General features: G+C 45.6%; 1 protein-coding gene across 2 annotated transcripts in view; it reads left to right on the top strand.

The window, feature by feature from the left end:
- Nucleotides 1-16,335, top strand: part of LOC306774487 (spectrin beta chain, non-erythrocytic 1-like) — an 87,067-nt gene extending 70,732 nt beyond the window's left edge. For both annotated transcript variants that reach the window (XM_079264532.1, XM_079264533.1), the window contains 4 exons: nt 13,165-13,376; nt 13,451-13,624; nt 13,731-13,773; nt 15,004-16,335. In XM_079264532.1, coding sequence (XP_079120658.1) covers nt 13,165-13,376; nt 13,451-13,624; nt 13,731-13,773; nt 15,004-15,216 — 642 coding nt within the window. In that variant the 3' untranslated portion in view covers nt 15,217-16,335. The remainder of the gene's footprint in view (nt 1-13,164; nt 13,377-13,450; nt 13,625-13,730; nt 13,774-15,003) is intronic.
- Nucleotides 16,336-17,689: the final 1,354 nt, after the last annotated feature.

Raw genomic sequence — 17,689 nt, 5'->3', positions numbered from 1 at the left:
ACTTTATTTCTTGAGCACTTTTCTCTTTCTACACACACACACACAAGGACATAGAGCAAAGAACCCACCCACATTCCCCGAAAAACATCATTCCCTGAATACTGTCTCTTTAACTGAATTCTGGTTAATAAAACAACTAAAAACATTCAGTAAGTGATAAAAATTCTGACTTGGTGCTGATGTGAGGAGACAATACCTCGGGATCCATCCACACCAGGAGCCAGTCCCCCGCATGCTCATAGGAGCCATTGCCACAGCAACCGCACAACTCCCAGGCAGCAACGGGGCCACCCCGCAGCCATAAAGCTGCAGTGCTGGACCCCGCGCCACCCAAACAGCAGCGGTCGCCATGACAACAGCCCCCAGACCAAACAGGCAGGGCCCCCAGCGTGTTGGATCCCCATAAGGAAAACACTGGAGTTAAAACCAGAAGATGAATAACCTTAAGAAGCAGTAAGAAATAAGAGCAACAATAAAAGAAAATAAACATATATATATAGAAGGACTTCACAATAATGTATTAAAAATAAGAAATCTAATAAAACAATTTAAAAATTAATTAATTAATAAATGAAGTAAATTAAGATAAGTAAATAAAGTAAAATAAAATTCAGTTAAATGCTAAAATAAAAAGGTCTTGAGCCTCTTCTTAAAAACATCAACAGTCTCCGCGGCCCTGAGGCTCTCTGGCAGGCTGTTCCACAGTCCAGGACCATAACAATGGAAAGAGGTCTCACCGTATGTCTTAGTTCTGATTTTAGGAACAACTAAAAGGCCAGAACCAGAGGACCTCAGGGTCCGTGAAGGCTCATAATTAAAAAGAAGGTCGGATAAATAAGAAGGCCCAAGACCATTAAGACATTTATAAACAAGTAAAATAATCTTAAAATAAATCCTGAAGCGCACAGGAAGCCAATGCAGCGATTTTAAAACTGGTGTAACGTGTTCCCGCCCTCTGGTCCTCGTCAGAACTCGTGCCACTGAATTCTGTAGTAATTGTAGGCTGGAAAGAGACTTTTTAGGAAGACCAAAGAGCAGGGCGTTACAGTAATCTAATCTACTGGAAATAAAAGCATCAGCACCTCTGTGCTGGCAAGAGAGAGAAATGGGCGACTCTGGCAATATTTTTTAGATGATAAAAACCTGTTTTTGTTACATTTTTTATGTGTGGAATAAAATCCAGCTCAGAGTCAAGAAGAACACCCAAATTTCTCACACACTGGGAGGGATTAAAATGTAATTTTGATAAAAGGATCTCTCTCTTGCCTTCAGGACCGATAATTAAAACTTCAGTTTTGTCCTGGTTGAGCTGTAAAAAGTTTGCTGCCATCCATGACTTTATATCTGAAATACAGTTTAAAAGAACATTAAGTGGCTCTAAGTCATCAGGGGACACGGCGATGTAAAGCTTTGTATCATCGGCATAGCTGTGAAAATCAACGCCGTGTCTCCTGATGACGTCCCCAAGTGGTAACTTATACAGGTTAAAAAGTAAAGGGCCTAAAATTGATCTTTGGGGAACCCCACATTTTATTTCATAGGTTCGTGAGGAGCATGTATCCATACTTACAAAAAATTGTCGATCCGAGAGGTAGGAATGAAACCACTTAAGAGCAGTTCCTGAGAGGCCCACCAGACTTCTGAGCCTGTTTAATAAAATCTGATGATCTACTGTATCGAATGCGGCACTCAGATCCAGTAGAACAAGAACAGAAAGTTTCTGTGAGTCCAGGCTAGATCTAAGGTCACTAACAATCTTTAAGAGGGCCGTCTCCGTACTGTGGTTAGTCCTAAAACCAGATTGATATTTTTCTAAAATGTTGTGTTTATTCAAAAACTTGTGTAATTGAGTAAAAACAACTTCTAAGCCACTCTTCTTCAGAAGGGGCCTTACCACCGCCGTTTTAAAAGCAGAAGGGAAGACACCCATCTGAAGAGAGTAGTTTACTATGTCTAAAAGCTCACACTCAAAGAAACCATAAAAAGTTTTTAAAAGCGATGTGGGAATCGGGTCTAAAAGGCAGGTTGTTGGATTTAGCTGGGAGAAAACTCCACCAAGCATCTGTGCATCAACCAGAACAAAACTCTCCAGTGTTTCCTCAGATAAAAACGATGTTTCAGATCGATTAAAATCAACATTATGCTGAGATAAAAGATTGGATCTAATAGCATTGATCTTACTACTGAAGTGGTCTGCCAAGTCCTCACATGCAGCGTCTGATGGCTGCATGGAGGACTTGATGCTATCTGTTTTCATTAAAATATCAATGGTTTTAAAAAGAAATTTTTGATTATTTTGTTATCTGTGAGGAGGTTTGAAAAATAGTTTTCTTTCCAATTTGATTTTGTTATGATAAATTTTAAGTTGTTCCTTTAAAATATCCTGATGGATTGTTAGTTTTGTTTTCCTCCATTTCCTCTCTGCTCTCCCGCAGCTTCTCTTTAACTCTTTTATTATTTTATGGGGAATCCTTGTCGTCATGGGGAATCCTTGTTGTTATGGGGAATCCTTGTTGTTATGGGGAAACCTTGTCGTCATGGCGGAAACCTTGTCGTTATGGCAGAAACCTTGTCGTTATGGGAAATTCTTGTCGTTATGGGGAAACCTTGTCGTCATGGGGAATCCTTGTCGTTATGGGGAAACCTTGTCGTTATGGGGAAACCTTGTCGTTAAGGGGAAACCTTGTCGTTAAGGGGAAACCTTGTCGTTAAGGGGAAACCTTGTCGTTATGGGGAAACCTTGTTGTTATGGGGAATCCTTGTCATTATGGGGAAACCTTGTTGTCATGGGAAATCCTTGTCGTTATGGGGAAACCTTGTCGTTATGGGGAAACCTTGTCGTTATGGGGAAACCTTGTTGTTATGGGGAATCCTTGATGTTATGGGGAAACCTTGTCGTGATGGGGAATTCTTGTCGTTATGGGGAAACCTTGTCGTTATGGGGAATCCTTGTCGTCATGGGGAATCCTTGTCGTCATGGGGAATCCTTGTTGTCATGGGGAAACCTTGTCGTTATGGGAAATTCTTGTCGTTATGGGGAAACCTTGTCGTCATGGGGAATCCTTGTCGTTATGGGGAAACCTTGTCGTTATGGGGAAACCTTGTCGTCATGGGGAATCCTTGTCGTTATGGGGAAACCTTGTCGTTAAGGGGAAACCTTGTCGTTAAGGGGAAACCTTGTCGTTAAGGGGAAACCTTGTCGTTATGGGGAAACCTTGTCGTTATGGGGAAACCTTGTCGTTATGGGAAATCCTTGATGTTATGGGAAACCTTGTCGTTATGGGGAAACCTTGTCGTTAAGGGGAAACCTTGTCGTTATGGGGAAACCTTGTCGTTAAGTGGAAACCTTGTCGTTATGGGGAAACCTTGTCGTTAAGGGGAAACCTTGTCATTATGGGAAATTCTTGTCGTTATGGGGAAACCTTGTCGTTAAGTGGAAACCTTGTCGTTAAGTGGAAACCTTGTCGTTATGGGGAAACCTTGTCGTTATGGGGAAACCTTGTCGTTATGGGAAATCCTTGATGTTATGGGGAAACCTTGTCATTATGGGAAATCCTTGATGTTATGGGGAAACCTTGTCGTTATGGGGAAACCTTGTCGTTATGGGTAAACCTTGTCGTCATGGGGAATCCTTGTCGTTATGGGAAATCCTTGATGTTATGGGGAATTCTTGTCGTTATGGGGAAACCTTGTCGTTATGGGTAAACCTTGTCGTTATGGGGAATCCTTGTCGTTATGGGTAAACCTTGTCGTTATGGGGAATCCTTGTCGTTATGGGGAAACCTTGTCGTTATGGGAAATTCTTGTTATCATGGGGAAACCTTGTTATTATGGGGAAACCTTGTCGTTATGGGAAAGTCTTGTCGTTATGGGAAATCCTTGATGTTATGGGAAACCTTGTCGTTATGGGGAAACCTTGTCGTTAAGGGGAAACCTTGTCGTTATGGGGAAACCTTGTCGTTAAGTGGAAACCTTGTCGTTATGGGGAAACCTTGTCGTTATGGGGAAACCTTGTCGTTAAGTGGAAACCTTGTCGTTAAGTGGAAACCTTGTCGTTATGGGGAAACCTTGTCGTTATGGGGAAACCTTGATGTTATGGGGAAACCTTGTCATTATGGGAAATCCTTGATGTTATGGGGAAACCTTGTCGTTATGGGGAAACCTTGTCGTTATGGGTAAACCTTGTCGTCATGGGGAATCCTTGTCGTTATGGGAAATCCTTGATGTTATGGGGAATTCTTGTCGTTATGGGGAAACCTTGTCGTTATGGGTAAACCTTGTCGTTATGGGGAATCCTTGTCGTTATGGGTAAACCTTGTCGTTATGGGGAATCCTTGTCGTTATGGGGAATCCTTGTCGTTATGGGAAATTCTTGTCATTATGGGGAAACCTTGTCGTTATGGGAAAGTCTTGTCGTTATGGGAAAGTCTTGTCGTTATGGGAAATCCTTGATGTTATGGGAAACCTTGTCGTTATGGGGAAACCTTGTCGTTAAGGGGAAACCTTGTCGTTATGGGGAAACCTTGTCGTTAAGTGGAAACCTTGTCGTTATGGGGAAACCTTGTCGTTATGGGGAAACCTTATCGTTATGGGGAAACCTTGTCGTTAAGTGGAAACCTTGTCGTTAAGTGGAAACCTTGTCGTTAAGTGGAAACCTTGTCGTTATGGGGAAACCTTGTCGTTATGGGGAAACCTTGTCGTTATGGGAAATCCTTGTCGTTATGGGAAATCCTTGTCATTATGGGAAATCCTTGATGTTATGGGGAAACCTTGTCGTTATGGGGAAACCTTGTCGTTATGGGTAAACCTTGTCGTCATGGGGAATCCTTGTCGTTATGGGAAATCCTTGATGTTATGGGGAATTCTTGTCGTTATGGGGAAACCTTGTCGTTATGGGTAAACCTTGTCGTTATGGGGAATCCTTGTCGTTATGGGTAAACCTTGTCGTTATGGGGAATCCTTGTCGTTATGGGGAAACCTTGTCGTTATGGGAAATTCTTGTCATCATGGGGAAACCTTGTTATTATGGGGAAACCTTGTCGTTATGGGAAAGTCTTGTCGTTATGGGGAAACCTTGTCGTTATGGGAAATTCTTGTCGTTATGGGGAAACCTTGTCATTATGGGGAAACCTTGTCATTATGGGAAATTCTTGTCGTTATGGGGAAACCTTGTCGTTATGGGAAATCCTTGATGTTATGGGGAAACCTTGTCGTTATGGGAAATCCTTGATGTTATGGGGAAACCTTGTCGTTATGGGAAATCCTTGATGTTATGGGGAAACCTTGTCGTTATGGGAAATCCTTGATGTTATGGGAAATTCTTGTCGTTATGGGTAAACCTTGTCATTATGGGGAAACCTTGTCATTATGGGGAAACCTTGTCATTATGGGAAATTCTTGTCGTTATGGGAAATCCTTGATGTTATGGGAAATTCTTGTCGCTATGGGTAAACCTTGTCGTTATGGGGAAACCTTGTCATTATGGGGAAACCTTGTCATTATGGGGAAACCTTGTCGTTATGGGAAATTCTTGTCGTTATGGGGAATCCTTGTCGTTATGGGGAAACCTTGTCGTCATGGGGAATCCTTGTCGTTATGGGAAATCCTTGATGTTATGGGGAAACCTTGTCGTTATGGGGAAACCTTGTCGTTATGGGGAAACCTTGTCGTCATGGGGAAACCTCGTCGTTAAGGGGAAACCTTGTCGTTAAGGGGAAACCTTGTCGTTATGGGGAAACCTTGTCGTTATGGGAAATCCTTGATGTTATGGGGAAACCTTGTCGTTATGGGGAAACCTTGTCGTTATGGGAAATTCTTGTCGTTATGGGGAAACCTTGTCGTTATGGGAAATTCTTGTCGTTATGGGGAAACCTTGTCGTTATGGGAAATTCTTGTCGTGATGGGGAAACCTTGTCGTTATGGGAAATTCTTGTAGTTATGGGGAAACCTTTTCGTTATGGGGAAACCTTGTCGTTATGGGAAATTCTTGTCGTTATGGGGAAACCTTTTCGTTATGGGGAAACCTTGTCGTTATGGGGAAACCTTGTCGTTATGGGGAAACCTTGTCGTGATGGGGAAACCTTGTCGTGATGGGAAATTCTTGTCATTATGGGGAAACTTTGTATTATGGGAAATCCTTGATGTTATGGGGAAACCTTGTCGTTATGGGGAAACCTTGTCGTTATGGGGAAACCTTGTCGTTATGGGGAAACCTTGTCGTTATGGGGAAACCTTGTCGTGATGGGGAAACCTTGTCGTGATGGGGAAACCTTGTCGTTATGGGGAATCCTTGTCGTTATGGGGAAACCTTGTCGTTATGGGGAAACCTTGTCGTTATGGGGAAACCTTGTCGTTATGGGGAATCCTTGATGTTATGGGGAAACCTTGTCGTGATGGGGAATCCTTGTCGTCATGGGTAATCCTTGTCGTCATGGGGAATCCTTGTTGTCATGGGGAAACCTTGTCGTTATGGGAAATTCTTGTCGTTATGGGGAAACCTTGTCGTCATGGGGAATCCTTGTCGTTATGGGGAAACCTTGTCGTTATGGGGAAACCTTGTCGTCATGGGGAATCCTTGTCGTTATGGGGAAACCTTGTCGTTATGGGGAAACCTTGTCGTTAAGGGGAAACCTTGTCGTTAAGGGGAAACCTTGTCGTTAAGGGGAAACCTTGTCGTTAAGGGGAAACCTTGTCGTTATGGGGAAACCTTGTCGTTATGGGGAAACCTTGTCGTTATGGGAAATCCTTGATGTTATGGGAAACCTTGTCGTTATGGGGAAACCTTGTCGTTAAGGGGAAACCTTGTCGTTATGGGGAAACCTTGTCGTTATGGGAAATCCTTGATGTTATGGGGAAACCTTGTCATTATGGGGAAACCTTGTCGTTATGGGAAATCCTTGATGTTATGGGGAAACCTTGTCATTATGGGAAATCCTTGATGTTATGGGGAAACCTTGTCGTTATGGGTAAACCTTGTCGTTATGGGTAAACCTTGTCGTCATGGGGAATCCTTGTCGTCATGGGGAATCCTTGATGTTATGGGGAATTCTTGTCGTTATGGGGAAACCTTGTCGTTATGGGTAAACCTTGTCGTTATGGGTAAACCTTGTCGTTATGGGTAAACCTTGTCGTTATGGGTAAACCTTGTCGTTATGGGGAATCCTTGTCGTCATGGGGAATCCTTGTCGTCATGGGGAATCCTTGTTGTCATGGGGAAACCTTGTCGTTATGGGAAATTCTTGTCGTTATGGGGAAACCTTGTCGTCATGGGGAATCCTTGTCGTTATGGGGAAACCTTGTCGTTATGGGGAAACCTTGTCGTCATGGGGAATCCTTGTCGTTATGGGGAAACCTTGTCGTTAAGGGGAAACCTTGTCGTTAAGGGGAAACCTTGTCGTTAAGGGGAAACCTTGTCGTTAAGGGGAAACCTTGTCGTTATGGGGAAACCTTGTCGTTATGGGAAATCCTTGATGTTATGGGAAACCTTGTCGTTATGGGGAAACCTTGTCGTTAAGGGGAAACCTTGTCGTTATGGGGAAACCTTGTCGTTAAGTGGAAACCTTGTCGTTATGGGGAAACCTTGTCGTTAAGGGGAAACCTTGTCATTATGGGAAATTCTTGTCGTTATGGGGAAACCTTGTCGTTAAGTGGAAACCTTGTCGTTAAGTGGAAACCTTGTCGTTAAGTGGAAACCTTGTCGTTAAGTGGAAACCTTGTCGTTATGGGGAAACCTTGTCGTTATGGGGAAACCTTGTCGTTATGGGAAATCCTTGATGTTATGGGGAAACCTTGTCATTATGGGAAATCCTTGATGTTATGGGGAAACCTTGTCGTTATGGGGAAACCTTGTCGTTATGGGTAAACCTTGTCGTCATGGGGAATCCTTGTCGTTATGGGAAATCCTTGATGTTATGGGGAATTCTTGTCGTTATGGGGAAACCTTGTCGTTATGGGTAAACCTTGTCGTTATGGGGAATCCTTGTCGTTATGGGTAAACCTTGTCGTTATGGGGAATCCTTGTCGTTATGGGGAAACCTTGTCGTTATGGGAAATTCTTGTTATCATGGGGAAACCTTGTTATTATGGGGAAACCTTGTCGTTATGGGAAAGTCTTGTCGTTATGGGAAATCCTTGATGTTATGGGAAACCTTGTCGTTATGGGGAAACCTTGTCGTTAAGGGGAAACCTTGTCGTTATGGGGAAACCTTGTCGTTAAGTGGAAACCTTGTCGTTATGGGGAAACCTTGTCGTTATGGGGAAACCTTGTCGTTAAGTGGAAACCTTGTCGTTAAGTGGAAACCTTGTCGTTATGGGGAAACCTTGTCGTTATGGGGAAACCTTGATGTTATGGGGAAACCTTGTCATTATGGGAAATCCTTGATGTTATGGGGAAACCTTGTCGTTATGGGGAAACCTTGTCGTTATGGGTAAACCTTGTCGTCATGGGGAATCCTTGTCGTCATGGGAAATCCTTGATGTTATGGGGAATTCTTGTCGTTATGGGGAAACCTTGTCGTTATGGGTAAACCTTGTCGTTATGGGGAATCCTTGTCGTTATGGGTAAACCTTGTCGTTATGGGGAATCCTTGTCGTTATGGGGAATCCTTGTCGTTATGGGAAATTCTTGTCATTATGGGGAAACCTTGTCGTTATGGGAAAGTCTTGTCGTTATGGGAAAGTCTTGTCGTTATGGGAAATCCTTGATGTTATGGGAAACCTTGTCGTTATGGGGAAACCTTGTCGTTAAGGGGAAACCTTGTCGTTATGGGGAAACCTTGTCGTTAAGTGGAAACCTTGTCGTTATGGGGAAACCTTGTCGTTATGGGGAAACCTTATCGTTATGGGGAAACCTTGTCGTTAAGTGGAAACCTTGTCGTTAAGTGGAAACCTTGTCGTTAAGTGGAAACCTTGTCGTTATGGGGAAACCTTGTCGTTATGGGGAAACCTTGTCGTTATGGGAAATCCTTGTCGTTATGGGAAATCCTTGTCATTATGGGAAATCCTTGATGTTATGGGGAAACCTTGTCGTTATGGGGAAACCTTGTCGTTATGGGTAAACCTTGTCGTCATGGGGAATCCTTGTCGTTATGGGAAATCCTTGATGTTATGGGGAATTCTTGTCGTTATGGGGAAACCTTGTCGTTATGGGTAAACCTTGTCGTTATGGGGAATCCTTGTCGTTATGGGTAAACCTTGTCGTTATGGGGAATCCTTGTCGTTATGGGGAAACCTTGTCGTTATGGGAAATTCTTGTCATCATGGGGAAACCTTGTTATTATGGGGAAACCTTGTCGTTATGGGAAAGTCTTGTCGTTATGGGGAAACCTTGTCGTTATGGGAAATTCTTGTCGTTATGGGGAAACCTTGTCATTATGGGGAAACCTTGTCATTATGGGAAATTCTTGTCGTTATGGGGAAACCTTGTCGTTATGGGAAATCCTTGATGTTATGGGGAAACCTTGTCGTTATGGGAAATCCTTGATGTTATGGGGAAACCTTGTCGTTATGGGAAATCCTTGATGTTATGGGGAAACCTTGTCGTTATGGGAAATCCTTGATGTTATGGGAAATTCTTGTCGTTATGGGTAAACCTTGTCATTATGGGGAAACCTTGTCATTATGGGGAAACCTTGTCATTATGGGAAATTCTTGTCGTTATGGGAAATCCTTGATGTTATGGGAAATTCTTGTCGCTATGGGTAAACCTTGTCGTTATGGGGAAACCTTGTCATTATGGGGAAACCTTGTCATTATGGGGAAACCTTGTCGTTATGGGAAATTCTTGTCGTTATGGGGAATCCTTGTCGTTATGGGGAAACCTTGTCGTCATGGGGAATCCTTGTCGTTATGGGAAATCCTTGATGTTATGGGGAAACCTTGTCGTTATGGGGAAACCTTGTCGTTATGGGGAAACCTTGTCGTCATGGGGAAACCTCGTCGTTAAGGGGAAACCTTGTCGTTAAGGGGAAACCTTGTCGTTATGGGGAAACCTTGTCGTTATGGGAAATCCTTGATGTTATGGGGAAACCTTGTCGTTATGGGGAAACCTTGTCGTTATGGGAAATTCTTGTCGTTATGGGGAAACCTTGTCGTTATGGGAAATTCTTGTCGTTATGGGGAAACCTTGTCGTTATGGGAAATTCTTGTCGTGATGGGGAAACCTTGTCGTTATGGGAAATTCTTGTAGTTATGGGGAAACCTTTTCGTTATGGGGAAACCTTGTCGTTATGGGAAATTCTTGTCGTTATGGGGAAACCTTTTCGTTATGGGGAAACCTTGTCGTTATGGGGAAACCTTGTCGTTATGGGGAAACCTTGTCGTGATGGGGAAACCTTGTCGTGATGGGAAATTCTTGTCATTATGGGGAAACTTTGTATTATGGGAAATCCTTGATGTTATGGGGAAACCTTGTCGTTATGGGGAAACCTTGTCGTTATGGGGAAACCTTGTCGTTATGGGGAAACCTTGTCGTTATGGGGAAACCTTGTCGTGATGGGGAAACCTTGTCGTTATGGGGAATCCTTGTCGTTATGGGGAAACCTTGTCGTTATGGGGAAACCTTGTCGTTATGGGGAAACCTTGTCGTTATGGGGAATCCTTGATGTTATGGGGAAACCTTGTCGTTATGGGGAATCCTTGTCGTCATGGGTAATCCTTGTCGTCATGGGGAATCCTTGTCGTCATGGGGAAACCTTGTCGTTATGGGAAATTCTTGTCGTTATGGGGAAACCTTGTCGTCATGGGGAATCCTTGTCGTTATGGGGAAACCTTGTCGTTATGGGGAAACCTTGTCGTCATGGGGAATCCTTGTCGTTATGGGGAAACCTTGTCGTTAAGGGGAAACCTTGTCGTTAAGGGGAAACCTTGTCGTTAAGGGGAAACCTTGTCGTTAAGGGGAAACCTTGTCGTTATGGGGAAACCTTGTCGTTATGGGGAAACCTTGTCGTTATGGGAAATCCTTGATGTTATGGGAAACCTTGTCGTTATGGGGAAACCTTGTCGTTAAGGGGAAACCTTGTCGTTATGGGGAAACCTTGTCGTTATGGGGAAACCTTGTCGTTAAGTGGAAACCTTGTCGTTATGGGGAAACCTTGTCGTTATGGGGAAACCTTATCGTTATGGGGAAACCTTGTCGTTAAGTGGAAACCTTGTCGTTAAGTGGAAACCTTGTCGTTATGGGGAAACCTTGTCGTTATGGGGAAACCTTGTCGTTATGGGAAATCCTTGATGTTATGGGGAAACCTTGTCATTATGGGGAAACCTTGTCGTTATGGGAAATCCTTGATGTTATGGGGAAACCTTGTCATTATGGGAAATCCTTGATGTTATGGGGAAACCTTGTCGTTATGGGGAAACCTTGTCGTTATGGGTAAACCTTGTCGTCATGGGGAATCCTTGTCGTCATGGGAAATCCTTGATGTTATGGGGAATTCTTGTCGTTATGGGGAAACCTTGTCGTTATGGGTAAACCTTGTCGTTATGGGGAATCCTTGTCGTTATGGGTAAACCTTGTCGTTATGGGGAATCCTTGTCGTTATGGGGAAACCTTGTCATTATGGGAAATTCTTGTCATCATGGGGAAACCTTGTTATTACGGGGAAACCTTGTCGTTATGGGAAAGTCTTGTCGTTATGGGGAAACCTTGTCGTTATGGGAAATTCTTGTCGTTATGGGGAAACCTTGTCATTATGGGGAAACCTTGTCATTATGGGAAATTCTTGTCATCATGGGGAAACCTTGTTATTACGGGGAAACCTTGTCATTATGGGAAATTCTTGTCGTTATGGGGAAACCTTGTCGTTATGGGAAATCCTTGATGTTATGGGGAAACCTTGTCGTTATGGGAAATCCTTGATGTTATGGGGAAACCTTGTCGTTATGGGAAATCCTTGATGTTATGGGAAATTCTTGTCGTTATGGGTAAACCTTGTCATTATGGGGAAACCTTGTCATTATGGGGAAACCTTGTCATTATGGGAAATTCTTGTCGTTATGGGAAATCCTTGATGTTATGGGAAATTCTTGTCGCTATGGGGAAACCTTGTCGCTATGGGGAAACCTTGTCGTTATGGGGAAACCTTGTCGTTATGGGGAAACCTTGTCGTTATGGGGAAACCTTGTCATTATGGGGAAACCTTGTCATTATGGGGAAACCTTGTCATTATGGGAAATTCTTGTCGTTATGGGGAAACCTTTTCGTTATGGGGAAACCTTTTCGTTATGGGGAAACCTTGTCGTTATGGGGAAACCTTGTCGTGATGGGAAATTCTTGTCATTATGGGGAAACTTTGTATTATGGGAAATCCTTGATGTTATGGGGAAACCTTGTCGTTATGGGGAAACCTTGTCGTTATGGGGAAACCTTGTCGTTATGGGGAAACCTTGTCGTTATGGGGAAACCTTGTCGTTATGGGGAAACCTTGTCGTGATGGGGAAACCTTGTCGTGATGGGGAAACCTTGTCGTTATGGGGAATCCTTGTCGTCATGGGGAAACCTTGTCGTTATGGGGAAACCTTGTCGTTATGGGGAAACCTTGTCGTTATGGGAAATTCTTGTCGTTATGGGGAAACCTTGTCGTGATGGGGAAACCTTGTCGTTATGGGGAATCCTTGTCGTCATGGGGAAACCTTGTCGTTATGGGGAAACCTTGTCGTTATGGGGAAACCTTGTCGTTATGGGGAAACCTTGTCGTTATGGGAAATTCTTGTCGTTATGGGGAAACCTTGCCGTGATGGGGAAACCTTGTCATTATTGGGAAACCTTTTCGTTATGGGGAAACCTTTTCGTTTTGGGAAATTCTTGTCGTTATGGGGAAACCTTGTCGTTATGGGGAAACCTTGTCATTATGGGGAAACCTTTTCGTTATGGGGAAACCTTTTCGTTATGGGAAATTCTCGTCGTTATGGGGAAACCTTGTCGTTATGGGAAATTCTTGTCATCATGGGGAATCATTGTCGTTATGGGGAATCATTGTTGTCATGGGGAATCCTTGTCCTTATGGGGAATCCTTGTCCTTATGGGGAATCCTTGTTGTTATGGGGAATCTTTGTCGTTATGGGGAAACCATGTCGTTATGGCAGAAACTTTCGGCAGCTGTGTAGTTTGACAATTTGTTTCTAGATGCAATTCTTTGGGTCCATTTGACTGATCTGTGATCTGTGCAGGACGCTGTGGAGGGGGGCAACCTGGTGAACGGCATCCCTGATCGCAGCTCCAATGAGCCAAGCCCCGCCCCGTCGCCGGCTTCTGGCAGGAAGAGTAAAAGCAGTCAGGCAGCCACACTTCCCACCAAGAACCAGGATCCAATCTCGCAGCTAGATGGGTTCCTGCACCGCAAACACGAGTGGGAGGGCCACAACAAAAAGGCCTCCAACAGGTAAGCGCCCCACTGTGCATCTCATCTGCCCTCCTCACTGCGTCACATGACCCCCGGTGCTCTGTGATTGGCAGGTCGTGGCACAACGTGTACTGTGTCATCAACAACCAGGAAATGGGTTTCTACAAGGACGCCAAGGCGGCGGGTCAGGGGGTCCAGTACCACAACGAGCCCCCCATCAGCCTGAAGGACGCCATCTGTGAAGTTGCCTCTGACTACAAGAAGAAGAAACATGTTTTCAAACTTAGGTAAAAACCAGCTTGCTGTCATGGCAACGATGCGACAACAAACCAGTGTTGGGTCCTGGACAAAACCCAGATGACATCCTGTTTACCGTCTTCTTCTCTGTTTCAGAGTCGCAGATGGAAATGAGTTCTTGTTCCAAGCCAAAGATGAAGTGAGTATGCTACACATCACCCCAGTTCTGGTCCAGCTAGTGAACCAGAACCAGCTCAACACACCAGACTCAAATGGCTGACTCAGCTGGCAACTGGACTTGTAGAGTTTTACTGAAACCAAACCACCATTCCAGAAGTGCAGGATAGGACGCAGACAGGTCAATGAAGCTGGAAAAAACTTCCCACACCAGGAGGCTGGACATCAGCCAGCTAAAATGCAGTGCTTCCATCCGTTCCCAGGGAGCTCCAGTAAGACCACCATGTCCATAAGGGACTAAAGTTAGCCGGTTCCACCCAACACACAGGAAGTTGTTTCCCGCCGTCAGCCTCAGTCTTGATCTTCATCTTCTGCCGCTTATCCGGGGTCGGGTCGCGGGGGCAGCAGCCTAAGCATGGAAGCCCAGACTTCCCTCTCCCCAGCCACATTTGCCAACTCTGCGGGGGGGATTCCAAGGTGTTCCCAGGCCAGCCGAGAGATGTAATCCCTCCAGCGTGTCCTGGGTCTTCCCCGGGGTCTCCTCCCAGAGGGACATGCCTGGAACACCTCACCAGGGAGGTCCAGGAGGCATCCTGACCAGATGCCCGAGCCACCTCAACTGGTTCCTCTCGATGCGGAGGAGCAGCGGCTCTACTCTGATCTGCTCCCGGATGACCGAGCTCCTCACCCTATCTCTAAGGGAGAGCCCGGCTACCCTGCGGAGGAAACTCATTTCAGCCGCCTGTATACGAGATCTCCTTCTTTCGGTCACGACCCACAGCTCATGACCATAGGTGAGGGTAGGAACGTAGATCGACTGGTAAATCGAGAGCTTCACCTTCTGGCTCAGTTCCTTCTTCACCACGACAGACCGGCGCAGAGTCCGCATTACTGCAGACGCCGCACCGATCCGTCTGTCGATCTCACGCTCCATCCTTCCCTCACTCGTGAACAAGACCCCGAGATATTTAAACTCCTCCACTTGAGGCAGGACCTGACTCCCGACCCGGAGAGGGCAATCCACCCTATTCTGGCTGAGGACCATGGTCTCAGATTTGGAGGTGCTGATTCTCATCCCAGCTGCTTCACACTCGGCCGCGAATCGCTCAAGCGAGAGCTGGAGATCACGACCAGATGAAGCCAACAGGACCACGTCATCTGCAAAAAGCAGAGACCCAATCCTGAGGCCACCAACGTTCCGTTCCGCCGCGGGGACACCCCATGATTTACTGACCCGTTTTCTCACCTACAGGAAGAGATGAGCACCTGGATCCAGGCCATCCTGAACGTTGTTGACCGCTCTGACATCCCGGGCTCCAACCCCAGCACGCCGGTTACTGGGCGCGCTCAGACGCTGCCGGCCTCCGTCTCACTCACCACTGAGTCCAGTCCGGGGAAGAGAGAGAAGGACAAGGAGAAGGAGAAGGAGAAACGCTTCAGCCTCTTCAGCAAGAAGAAGCAGTAGAAGAAAAAGTGGGCGGAGCTTTGGTGAAAGCCGAAGCGGTGCTCTGACGCAGGAAAGCTTCTGATTTGCTAAACTGGAATCTGCTTCAGAGCGCCACTTCCTGTCTCAGCTTCATGGTCCATCTCATGGAACCTCCATGAGCCCAGTTTCAGTTCCTCAGCCTGCTGCTGTGGACCAGAACCTGGGCCAGATCCAAACACACCTTCTGAACATGGGTTTGTGGGTTCTAAACCTCCACAGAGCTGATTGGATGACAAATTGGTGACATCATCAGTGCTGATCCAATCATATGCTTCCAAATCATTTAAACTGGATTAACAGTCGTGTTGCATTTGAGGTCAGATGGAAACTGGAGACACAAAATTTAACTTCCTGTTTGTGACAAACTTAATAAAAATAAAAATTCTGATTGGAGGTGACATTAGTGATGTCATTACAGATCGGCTAATAGCAGACAACTAGGAAGTGATGCTGAACGTTTCACCAAAGTTTCCACCGTTTTTGATTGTCTGGTCGGCAGGACGTCGCTGAGGTCACACTGTGATGTCATTAGCGCCGCTGTTCTGTCGTTCACCGATTGGTTTGTCGATGGAAGAATGATGTTTTGTTTTTTACTTTAATCTTTTATCAGGTTGTTTTGTTTATTATTTCTGAGTCGTCTGCAGAACCTGACGCGGTTCCTCAGAACCTGCCGGGGCTCCGAGTCGTCTGAAGAACCCGACGCGGTTCTGCTGCAGAGAAATTGGACCAATAGTGCTCTCCGTCACCCACCTGCATGCTACATGAACTCACCTGAATCTTCTGGGTTATCTTTGGTTCCGCCAGCCCGGTTGGAGGTGACGGAACACGGGACCAGATGAAGGCTGCCTGCTCACTGATTTTCTGCTCTTTGATACTCGTGTTGCTCCGCGTCACTGTATATCTATCGTACCGACATGTATGGAAGTTACAGCATCTTTACTGCACAATCAGAAGCATCTAAAGGAGGAAGAGGAGGAGATGATGAATAGGCTGTTCACAGCTGAATATTTAAACTGAAGTTAGATCATGAAGCTTTCCTCATGTATGAACCTGCACCTGTAGACTTTAACCTGTCAGAAACGTCATTAAAGCTTTTAAACTTTACAACTTCCTGTTTTCACCGTCCTCCTTTCACCTCATCATGATGAGGATGATGATGATGATGATGAGGATGATGGGGCGTGTGAGGATGTGTAGAGGGCGAGTTTGTGAGGTGGGGGCAGAGGGATTGGGGGGAGTGTGAGATGGAGCGTGTGTAAGTGATGGGGTGGGTGGGGGGGGGATTGGTGGCGGTCTGGGGGTCCTGGCTCTCCGTGGGCTGGGCCCTCTGCCTGCGGGGGTGGGGGGTTGCCTTTGGGGTCTTGGCGCTCTGTCTGCCCTGGGCGGCCGGTGCAAAGGCCGGGCCTGCTGGGGCCTGTTCCCTCTGACTGTCGGGGGCTCTGGCTGGGGCCCCCCCTGCACCCACCTCCTGGGTGGGTGCATGGCTGGCTCCGGAGTGGGGCAGTTGGGGTCTGCTGGCTGACCTGGGCCACAATGTGTGGGCGTTGGCCACACTATATGGGTGGGGTCACATTATGTGGGTGGGACCACACCAAGTGGGCGGGTCACATTGTGTGGGTGGGGCCACGCAATGCGGGCGGGGTTATGTTGTGTAGGCGTGACCATTATATGTGGGCGGGATCACTTTGTGTGGGTGGGGCCACATTGGCACGATGACTCTTCTCTGAACACGTTCCACTCTGTATGTTCTGCATGTGACGCAGTCACTGAGTCGCCTGCAGGTTTATTTACTAACAGCAGCTGGTTTTCTTTCTGTGTTTCTGGTTCTATCCTCCCCGGTCCGGTCCAGCCTGGTCCAGCAGGACAAACTCTGTAAAACAAACAGTTATGTAAAATAAATAAAAAACTAAAACAAGAATCCCAAACATGAAGGGAATCACTATATGTAAAGCTCCTCTTGGCAAAGTGCAGAACAGCATCTAGACCTTCATTCTGCTGTTTCAACGATGGACAAGACAAAAAAAAAAAAAAAAGATGATGATCCATCATCATTTATTTTATTTCTCAGATTAAATCATTTTATTTCTTTTACTCTGGATTTTATTTCCCGTTTTTTGTTTCCTGTGTGAATCTGTGGAATAAATCCTCTGCTGTGATTGGAGGACTACAGCTCCCAGAATGCTCGATGAAGATGCGCTGCTTCATGATCCGCAAAGCTGCACCTGAGCTGGAAGCTGTCACAGGTGAGCGCAACACAAACAGGAAGTCCTGAGCCAGACCTTCAGAATATGAGTCTAATTTCTGGCGTTAACGGGATTATATGGGAAGGGATTTTTCAGGACCCCTGCCGTGGATAGGTTGTCCACAGAAAATGCCTGAAACATTTATCTCACTGGTTTACCTGGAAACAGACCAGTAACATGACTGCTTTAACTGGGCAAAGGCTAGTAGT

This window comes from Telmatherina bonti (genome assembly GCF_933228915.1).
Source record: "Telmatherina bonti genome assembly, chromosome: 3".
In the NCBI taxonomy this organism is placed as follows: Eukaryota; Metazoa; Chordata; class Actinopteri; order Atheriniformes; family Telmatherinidae; genus Telmatherina; species Telmatherina bonti.
Note: the sequence above shows the minus strand (reverse complement) of the source record. Positions and strands in the feature narration are given on the sequence as shown.